At 35.4% G+C, this 11,380-nt stretch overlaps 1 protein-coding gene across 1 annotated transcript in view; it reads left to right on the top strand.

The window, feature by feature from the left end:
- LRRC39 (leucine rich repeat containing 39) overlaps positions 1-11,376 on the top strand; it is a 20,427-nt gene extending 9,051 nt beyond the window's left edge. The window contains exons 4-9 of the mRNA XM_019629346.1: positions 814-970; positions 1,552-1,688; positions 4,842-4,987; positions 5,721-5,873; positions 7,095-7,228; positions 11,287-11,376. Coding sequence (XP_019484891.1) covers positions 814-970; positions 1,552-1,688; positions 4,842-4,987; positions 5,721-5,873; positions 7,095-7,228; positions 11,287-11,342 — 783 coding nt within the window. The 3' untranslated portion in view covers positions 11,343-11,376. The remainder of the gene's footprint in view (positions 1-813; positions 971-1,551; positions 1,689-4,841; positions 4,988-5,720; positions 5,874-7,094; positions 7,229-11,286) is intronic.
- The last annotated feature ends 4 nt before the right edge of the window (positions 11,377-11,380 follow it).

Genomic DNA, 11,380 nt, shown 5'->3' with positions numbered 1-11,380 from the left:
ACACACACACACACATACACACACACACACACAGCTGCTTAATTATATTAGGTGTACTCTAATTTGTACAAGGGCCTCTACCCCTTGGGTCAGTGTTTGTTTTCATGTATACAGGTATATTTAGCTAGGGGATTCACTCCTTTATTTTCTCTTTTGGCTATTTTAGAAAGGGAAAAAGCAATTCAAAATATTGAAGCTCTTATGGTCCTTAAATTTTTTTAAATCCTCTTAAGAAACCTTTTATAAAATATTTCATAACAGAAAGGGATGAGCAGTTTGAATTATTAAAATTTGTTTGTTTCTCTATGACTTTAATCAAGCACCATATTCTCATTTTCAATAGCACATGTACTCTAGGAAAGCCTATTAGAACAGAATCTTTAGACATAGTTCTATGTGTGTGCTCTATTGACCAAAATATTTTATTTTTGTTTATTCTATTATGATCGGGTTTGAAGGTTTAGCCAAACAAACAAACAAACAAAAAAAACAAAAGTCTTAAAAACATAGAATACGAAGCATTTTAAGATGTCTTTTTTTTTTAGCTGAGTTGGCAGCTCAGTGGCTGCTCAGCTCGGGCCGGGACTCGAACCGCTATTGCTCAGAGCTCAAACTCTTGAGTGAGCTCTTAACCAACTGAGCCACTCGGCTGGCCCTACAAAGCATTTTAAAATATAACCCATTAAGAAAAAATATTTCAGAGTTCTTTTGCAAATCCAATAATACATCTATCTATAGTCACACTTGAGTGTGGCATGATACTGAAGTAATTTAAGTAATATAGTGACTGTCATTTCTTTTACTTGAGTTTAGACCCTTCCTTCTTCTCTACTGAAACTGAATCAGCTACAGGAGTGGCAGCTACATAGAACTGGTTTATTGAAAATTCCTGAATTCATTGGAAGATTCCAGAACCTCATTGTGTTAGATTTATCTCGAAATTCAATTTCAGAGATACCTAGAGTAATAGGTAAGAAAGTTTGCTTTTATTCCTGTGCTATTTTATCCACCTCCAGGTGTGCTTTTCATTAAGATTTTTGTCTGATACATAAAGATCTCATCTTTATACAGCCATGAGTCTTGAGAAAATTTGAAACATCTACTCTACATTGACGCTTCCAGGGGAATCCAAGCTTCTGGGTTTACTGAGGTGATTCAAGATGAGATGTCAATGGAAGAAAAGTCTCTTTGGAAATACTGTGTAGAGTCTAAAAACAATATTGCTGGTTTATTTATTCCTCCTATAAGAGAACAGGTTGAAGGCAAGAAATAAAATTACAAAGATTTCTTAAATGAGAAAAAAATCCCCAATAGGAAATTGGTCAGGATATAGTATAGATAAAACAGAATGAAAAAAATGTATTTTTGTCTATAGCACTGAAAAACCTGCCCGTTATCTGAAGGGGTAGGACATGCACTTGGAAAAGTTAAGAACCTGACAAGTGTGAAATTGTCAATATGAAACTGACAAATAAGCTATGCTGTAATACTTCGGAACTGAAAACATTATTTTCTATCCACTTACTCTCTATTGTGTATTGTTTTTTGTAGGACTGCTTACTAGACTTCAGGAACTGATTCTTAGTTACAACAAAATCAAGACTGTCCCGAAGGAACTAAGTCACTGTGCCAGCTTGGAGAAACTAGAACTTGCTGTTAACAGAGAAATATGTGATCTTCCAGAAGAGGTCAGAAAGACATAAATACCTATGATTATATTTTCCATCTACCAGTGGTTTACTTTTCAGTTGTGTGATCATTAAAAATAACATTAATGAAGAAATGCTATAAGATTTCAGAAAATATTTAATGAGAACCATTTACTGTTATTTTGAGAATAATGTACTGTTTTATTAAGAAACAAATCTATTTAGCTAAATCTATGCTAAATCTATTTAGCATAAAAGATACTCCTATTATTGTTACAGTACTCATATCTTTTGTTGACTAGAATGTGATCTCCTGGAAGGCCAGAGTGAGTCTGACTTACATCTATTCCTAGAATTGAAGGCACAAGCTAGGTTGTAGCTGTTACTTAACAAATGCTTATTGAATGAATAAATCATTATCATAAAGCACAATATTGTGGTGATGAAAAAACCCTTTTGCTTACTAGTTTTTACAGAGTGATCAGTTTTTGAAATAGAGGTTAAGTGATAAAGATATGAATTCTTCAGTTTAAAAAAATAGTTTCCTTTTTAGGAAACATAGCTTCCTAGGCACTACCAAGTAAAAGCAAGGCAATGGGGCTTGGAAAGCCTTCAAATTTTGATTTGGTATGATGTCTTGCTACTGGTAAAACCCAAATGATCATAAAGATACAGACATTTGTATTATTTTTCACACATATCTGACGCTCTTAAAATCAGCAAAGGAAATTTCCATGGTGCTTTGTCTTGAAAACAATGACTTTGCAAGATAAAAAGAAAAATGATAAAACTCAACATAAAATAGAAAGACTATTACCTGCTCCCACTGTATATTGGTGAAAATATCATTTTTTCCCAAACCAATAAACATACTGCCAATAATTATTGCTTTTGTAAGTAAAACGTAGTTTTTATATCTATATCTATCTCTTCTTATAATAGTTCAACTTAATGAAATATATATACTTGTTTATGATGAAAATGATCATCACAGCAACAATTTCTTTATACCTACAAGAGGGCCAATAAATATTTTATTTCTAATTCTTGTGATTTTGTTTGGAGGATTAGTTTTGTCACCACAGTTGTGTGAATTTGGGCATGTCTATTAACATGTCATTACCTTAATTTCTTCACTTAGAGAAATAGGTTTTATTAGAACAAATATTGGACTGAGATCTTGAGCCTGGGATTATTTCCAAGGGTGGTCTCTAAGTAGCTGTGTGGCCTTGACACACCACTTTACATAACTATGACTCAGTTGTCACATATGCAAAATTAACAATGTTAGATTATAATAGCATCAATATCTTTTCAATCTTCTAAAATCAAAGGGTTGTAGTACCATTGAGAAATCAGGACCGTGAGACTTATCCTTCAGCCATTAAGTTGCACACAAACATTTATTCTAATGTAAAAACAGTCTTTTTATACTCTATTTTGAGCCATTAAAAAAATTTAAAAGTCTGATGACAGATTTTGAAAAAATGTTTTATTCATGGCTTGAATTCTAAAGCTAGAAAAACATCACTTAGTAAATGGAAGCTTCCTGCTTTTTTGTATACCCACAAAACACTGTATTTATGCATTTTTCTGTGGTGTTAAAGTTGTTGAATATGAACATGCCTTGAGATAGAAATAAAACACAGAACTAAATGTAGCATTTTTTAATATATATAAAAGTTAACTAAATTCTCACATCTTGAATTTTTCACTACTGTTACACAGAAAGAAGGAAGAAATTTTATGGCTTTAGGTCCACGAAAACTTGAGTGCACATCATAGCTTTCTTTATATTTTTTGTCACATGGCCTCTCTAAGCCATTTTGTCCATCCATCTTGTAAAGTTGATGTCAGAACTATTCATTAATTTAAGGTACAATGGTGGACGACTCATGTACTCACAGCTTTCTCAAACTGGGGGTGGGGAACACATAACTAAAGGGATATTTTAAAGTGAATAAACTATAACCATGAATACATTTTAAAAACTGATGTTGAGAGAACAAAGCAAGTTGAAGATCAGTGCTGTATCATAATCTTTAAATAAAATTTAAAAACACACAAAAAATACTAAATTGTTTATAAAACATATATAATAGTAATATGTATATAGAAAACGTATATTTATGTATAGTAATAAAAGCATTAAAAGTTATGCATGAAATGATAGAAACCAAATTCAGGATAGGAGTTACCACCTCTGGAGAGGAAGAGAGGGGAGTACATAGAGGTGTAGTCATATATTATAAAATATTTTCTTACACTGAGCACACTGGTGTTTCTTATATTATTCTTAATAAATGTTTGATGTTTTCATTTAAAAATAAAAATACCAAACACTAAATTCCATGACTGAGATAGTGTATGTAAAGCAACAGGCGCAAAGAAGAGGGTTCAATAAAGATAACTATTATTTTGGGCCAGCCAAGTGGCACGTTGGTTAATGGCTTGGGACGCCAGCTCTGAGCAGCAGGGCCCTGGTTCGGATCCCACATGAGGGCCAGTGACGCTGCGCCCTCTACAGCTAAGATGGTGAACAACAGCTTGACCTGGAGCTGGGCTGCCATGAGTCGCTGGCGACGGCGTAGGCTGCAGTGGGGTGGGCCAGCAGCGGCGCATGAGCTTTCGTGAGCTGCCATGAGTGGCCGTCTGAGGCCGGCGAGCAACTGCCTCACCTGGGAAGAGCAATGATCCCAACACCACATGGGCCAGTGAAGTGATGTCACCACAACTAGACTCTATAACAAAAGGACAGCAACTTGTCTGTTCCTCCTCCCCAATTCCCCAACACTGTTCCCCTCCCCCAATTCCCCAATAAAATCTTAAAAAAAAAAAGATAACTATTATTTTGAAGTTTGGGTTTTCCCGTACAAATCTCAACTACTGGATGAAAAGAAAGCAAACACAAACAAAACAAAAACACATTCTGCCAGGCAGGCTCTGTAAACCCTGGAACTTGGTTATTTTGGAAGATAAACTTTCTTTGAATAGATGAACTTTCTATGAGAGAGTTTTTCACTTATCTGGAGGTTCCTTAGGTTTATTATTTCAAATATGTGAACCACTAGGACTAAATAAAGCCTAAGCATAATGAGAACATTTCTTGATGTGAAATACCTCCTTTACCAATGAGTGTCTGGTAAGTTACACCGTGGACTTTTATTTTGAAAACCTCGCTTTCCTCTCCAGCTCAGCAATTTGTTAAAGCTTACTCACCTTGATCTGAGCATGAACCACTTCACTGCAATCCCTCCTGCTGTGTTGAACATGCCTGCCCTTGAGTGGCTTGACCTGGGAAGCAACAGACTGGAACAACTTCCTGATGCTATAGAAAGGTGAGTAACTTTTCATGCTACCAGCAGATGTGTTGACGCTATCTATGATAAGTAAGAAATAACAACAACAGTGACCTCAAGCATTATCAATCAAAACAGATACATTTAGTTCTAAATATGCTACTATTTAACAGGATATTTTCATTTACTTCAAATAAGTAAAAGGGTTAGTTGGAGAGAAAAACTGACTTCAACAAATTGACAAGAATGTGCCACAATGACATCACTTAGTGCATGCCAGACACTTCTGTGCACTTTACAAATGGATGAGGAAACACAGAGATGTTGGCTAAATTGCTCAAGATCACAGTGAGTGTGCAAGCTAGGATTTGAACCCAGGCAACCTGGCCCCCACATGCTGTTAACCATAATGCATACTTGCCTTGCCTTAAACAAGCATATTAATAATATCTGATTTTTCTCTTAAGACTCTAATTTGGATTAGATAACAATGAAAACAGTTCTTCTTTAAGAAAGCCTATGAGAACAGTGAAGAATTCTGGAATACACTGATTTCATTTCTACCACTATATGAGGAGAGCTGTACTATAGAAATGAACTCTTCGATGCAGTTTCCCTAATAATCAGGAAATGTGATGTCAGTTAACTCAATACGTATACTGGTTAATGGGGATGTTGTAAAAGACGCCATGTCTTTGATTTTTAAGTTAATAAGAACCAGGGTTTTCATATTATGTATGACTAATCACAGAAGCCTCTTTTAATTCTTCAGAATGCAAAATTTACATACATTATGGCTGCAACGAAATGAAATAACATGCTTGCCAGAAACTATCAGCAATATGAAAAATCTGGGTACTCTTGTTCTCTGCAACAATAAACTGCAAGATATTCCAGTGTGCATGGAAGAAATGACCAATCTGAGGTAAAAAGTTGTTGACACAAAACTGAAACATTCCTTTCTGGCTGCAGAACAAAATAATGTAGAGAAATTACTATGAATAGATTTTTCTCATTCATGTGAATAAATGCATTTAAAAATATTTTCCAACTTTGAAAATCAGTCATGCATAAATAGGATTCATATAATACTGGCCTAAATTATTCAAGAATAAATCCGTAAAACGGAAGCAGTGCTGGGATTTATCAGCTTCAAGGAATGCCCTCTGTTGATGAGTTTCATGAAAATCATCTTTGTAACTGCTAACAAATCTCATCTGCAACATAAAAACCAAAAGCATAAACATAGTGATTATTTTCCTTTTAAATAACTACAAATGGACACATGCAATCATGTTACAGATAGAGCAAATACAACTTTTTAGTAAGTTAATTACTATCAAAACTCCCTCAGTGTCTTCCTTCCAAAATTTAACTTCCTGACAGTGAGCATAAGACATGAGAATTCACACCAAACCCCACAGCTTACATAACAAACCATTCATTCATTCACTTATTCAGAATAATTGTACCAGATGAAGATACAATGATAAAAAGGCACAAGTAAATCTATAAAATGTGCAAAAATGTTAAGCTCATTGCATTAATTGTACACAGTCCCTGAACTTATGATGGTTCAACTTAATATTTTTTGACTTTACAATGGTACAAGTGATATGCATAATAAATTATGATATTCAACACTTTATTATAAAGTAGGCTTTGTGTTAGATGACTTCCCAGCTGTAGGCTAATGTAAGTGTTCTGAGCATATCTAAGGCAGGCTAGGCTAAGCTATGATATTCAGTAGGTTACATGTAGTATGTGCATTTTCAACATGATATTTTGAAGTTATGGTGGGTTTATCGGGACGTAGCCCCATCATTAAGTCAAGGTGCATCTGTATATTTGAGATGCATTAGAATTGCTCTTGGAAATTACACTGTACCACATTAACTATGTGTTATGGACTAAAAGCTGCTTTTACAAGCTTTGAAAATAAGTTGTCCAAAGCTGGTATCTTTTTTTTCTAGGAAAGAAACGTTAAGTTTTGATTTGGGATATGTTACATCTCCCCAAGATGTTCAGTTGTGGAAACCAGTTAAAAAAGAGTAATTGAATATATTGTCATTTGATATTTCTCCAGGAAAATAAATGTACACTTTCATGGCACCTATAAAAATACTGTCTTTTGGTGAACTGCTAGGTATGTCAACTTCAGAGACAATCCATTGAAATTAGAAGTAACGCTTCCTCCCAATGAAAGCCTAGCGGAAGAGGAACAGGAATTATTTGGCCTTCAGTTCATGCACACATACATACAGGAGTCACGGACAGCAGGTATGAGATTTGTAATAACCCAGGTTGAATATTCTTTTTGGTAGAGGAATATTTATATATATTAATTCCTTTAGAGATTTCTCATTCTATTTTACATTTTCTGTCAAATTCTGGTCTCTTGATCAATATTGTGGGAAGAAGAAAAGTGAAATTCAAATCAATTGACAATTTTGATAAAGGCTTGGGGAGAGAGGCAGTAAAGATATTCAAAGTCTTTCAAGTGGAGTGAGGAAATAAATTTCTTTGGTACTTGAAGCACAAGCAAGTGAAGATGTAATTCTTAAAGTTTCACTATCTTGTTCTATCAGTTTGTCATAAATGTCACTTTAATCTCATGAACACTAACTTCGCTGCCATTTCCTCTTCTTCTATAATACACAAATAGCAAAAAAATGTTTTGCCTAGGAATGAAAAATATTAAAGAACACAGACTTTAACCAACAGTTATGTAGATTTCAATCACTTAGTCTCTGATAATTTTGAATTAAATCACTTTTGTGTGTTTTTTTTTAAACTAAGGAAGGAAAGCCTTTAAGTTAAACCAAGATTAGGGGTAGAGGACAAAGAACACAATTGTTAAAATAGTGAAGGGGCCAGTTGAGTGGCTCAGTTGGTTGAGTGCAAGCTCTGTGCAACAGGGTAGCCAGTTCGATTCCCACACGGGCCAGTGAGCTGCGCCTGAGCTGAGCTGCCGCTGAGCTGGTGAGAGCGCGTGCTCTTAGCAGCAAGGTTGCTGGTTCGACACCCGTATGAGATGGTGGGCAACTAAGATTGAACATGGCACCTTGAGCTGAGCAGCAGCGTCTGCGGCCAGATGGCTCAGTGTGCAACAAGTTTGCCAGTTTGACTCCCACATGGGATGGTGGGCTGTCCCCCCACCCCCACACCCCAGCAACTAGATTGAAAACAGTGACTGGACTTGGAGCTGAGCTTGTGCCTTCCCTCCACAACTAAGATTGAAGCACAACAACTTGACTTGGAGCTGATGGGTCCTGGAAAAACACAATGTTCCCCTTCCCTAATTGCCCCAACACTGTTCCCTTCCCCAATTCCTCAACAAAAATCTTTAAAAAACAAAACAGTGAAACAATAGTATATCAATGGAAATCATGGTTTTATAATTCACTAAAACATCAAGGGAGTTTTGAGTTAAAAGGTAGATTTTAGTCACATCTTTAAATAGTTATTTCAAAGAATGAGTAAAATCTGAGCAAACAATTACAGTTTTTCAGCTAGGGGAAAGTTTTTACAAACATCTCAAGAAAGATGTTTAGGAAATGATTCGATCTGCTGTAGCGAGGTCATACACACAATGGCAGGGAGGCTAGACTGGAGGAAGACAGTAAAGAGTTATAATAGTTTGGGGCCTAGTTTTGGAAAGCAGAGAATAAATACAAAAGACAAGTAGATGACAGAATTGATGATTGAATGAAGATCAGAAAAGGGAGGAGTTCAGCATGAATCTGGTTTTGGTTAAGCAAATGGATGGATGAAGCTGAGATGGGGAAATGAAATACAGAAGCTGGTTTGGTGGGCATATCAGGTGACAGAACTGGTAGATGAGCCTCAGTTTTAGCAGTAAATTTGATGTACCTGTGGGACATGCAGAAGAGATAGCTGAACAAATGAATCTAAAATTCAAGGGGTTTGCTGAACCTACAAATTCTGCAGGTCAAGGAATAGCTATGTGCATACCCCACACATCACTTTCTTAGGATATGTTAAAGGAAATAAACAAGGTTGGGGAAAACAATAATCTTGACCTATGGCTGGCATGTTGAAGGACAAGCTTTACTTCCCATAAAGGACTCAGTACCACTGCCAGAAACATATCATTAACCTAAATGAACCACAAGACTGTATCAGCGTAACTCTCGTGTGTGTTTGTATATGTTTGATGAAACGTAACTGAGATTATGCCTGTTGTAGAATATCTTTTATTTCTGGGCATAAATTGTTGAATGATGCAAAACATTGTATGAAGCAAATTAGCACTGTCTGACCCAGTAAATCAGGTTAATTATTGAATGATGTATTATCTTCATTTATGTGTTGATTGGGGGACGAGTCGCTAACAAAATACGAGGCCTGACAAATAAGTTCGAGAACTCATCCTAGAAAAAGTGCTACATACCTCACTGCTGAATATCACTATGGTCACCTTTGAAGTACTCCCCTTGGGAAGCTATGCACTGACTCCAGCGCCTGGTCCACCCTTCAAAGCAATTTGGGAACTCTTTTTCTGGAATGGCCATCAGAGCTGTTGTCATATTACCCTTGATGTGCTGAATGTCATCAAAATCTCTTCCTTTCAATATTTCCTTTATCTTCGGGTACAGAAAGAAGTTATTGGGGGCCAGATCAGGTGAGTAGGAAGGGTGTTTCAATACAGTTTTTTGTTTACTGGCTAAAAACTCCCTCACCGACAATGCTGTGAGCTGGTGCATTGTCGTGATGCAAGAGCCATGAATTGTTGGTGAAAAGTTCAGGTCATCTAACTTTTTCACGCAGCCTTTTCAGCGCTTCCAAATAGTCAACTTGGTTAACTGTTTGTCCAGTTGGTACAAATTCATAATGAATAATCCCTCTGATATCAAAAAAGGTTAGCAACAAGTTCGCGAACTGAATTGTCAGACCTCGTATAATCAAACTACCTTACTTTAGTAATATTTGACATAAAACTTATAACAACAGAAAAAAGGTTACAACTTAAACAAGGAGATAATAAAACCAAGTCTGCTTATTATTTATTAAAAATAGAATTAATACTATTAACAATAGTATTTATGGAGTGCTTCCTCTGTGCTGGGAACTGTTCTAAGCATTTTATATTTGTTATCTCATTTAATGTTCACAACAACCTTGTGAGGTAGGTATTATTATCATCATTCCCATTTTAAGAGGAAATTGAGGCACAAAGAGATTAAGTAGCTTGCCCAAAGTCATACAGCTGAGAGGTGTTAGAGTTGGGATTTGAACCTAGCAGTCTCACAAAACATATGAGATTAAACTAAAGTAGAAAGATCAGTATTAAAAATAGGCTAGGCTTCTAATTTACAATTCATGTAATCATAGACTTATAGGATAAAAATAGTTACCTAAGGATATCATTATAATATCTAAAATTAGTAATTTTGTATCTTTGTCTTGGCATATGTACCAATGATTAATACATTTTTACAAATAAAGGCAGAATAAATCAAGGATAAGATGTGGAAAAGAATAACAGTCCTACCATATATTTGGTTTAATGAGTTAAATGAGGCCTAAGTGTGAGAAGGTTTTTGGTTTCACTAATTGCCACCTTACTCCATGTTAGTTTCCCAAACAGGAGAGAATATACTTTTATTTGTAATTATACATGTAAAAATGTCCTGTTAAAAGATATAAGGTACGGGCTGCCCGAGTAGCTCAGTTGGTAAAGAGCTCTCTCAAGAGTACGAGCTCTGAGCAACAGTGGCTCGAGTCTGGGCCTGATGAGCAGCCCTGAGCTGCCAACAGGTAACAGAATGGCTCAGCTTAAAAAACAACAACAACAACAAAAAACTATATCTATATCTATATCTATATATATATATATATGATACCTAATGAACTTCAGAAGTTATTTGCAAATTTCAACTTAATTTGTGAATTAAGATTATAAGCATGTTTCTAAGTTCTAACTAGATAATTATCCAATAAAATTTTTTTCCTTGAAAACATCTCTTCAGTTTTGATGTGTGTCATGAACAAATTCTGATAATATATAAATACAAGTATGACTCTGGAAATCTGAAGGTGAATTCATTAATTGATTGTGCACATCTCTGAATTTGTCTGCATTAGAAAAAAAAAATCACAATTGATTATCCTTTCCAGGTCTGCATGGAAAAAAAAAATCCATACATAAGCCAAATTCTCAGATTGGCCCTTGTTAGAAACTGACAACTGATCATTGTGTGGAGCTTGGGAAATAAAAAATATTAAATAAAAGCAAAGGAAAATAAATTTCCAAAATTAATGCAAATAGAAAGTTAATGTGCTAGTTACATGGTGACATGTTATGTGTGTTTCAGACAACCAAGTCAACTGTTCGACGACTTTACCAATCTCTATAAACAGTGATGGATAATATAAGTCAAGGTGCCCTGCTCAAGAAGATTACTTTAG

The sequence above is a fragment of the Hipposideros armiger genome, unplaced genomic scaffold (assembly GCF_001890085.2).
Source record: "Hipposideros armiger isolate ML-2016 unplaced genomic scaffold, ASM189008v1 scaffold_845, whole genome shotgun sequence".
Classification (NCBI taxonomy): Eukaryota; Metazoa; Chordata; class Mammalia; order Chiroptera; family Hipposideridae; genus Hipposideros; species Hipposideros armiger.
Note: the sequence above shows the minus strand (reverse complement) of the source record. Positions and strands in the feature narration are given on the sequence as shown.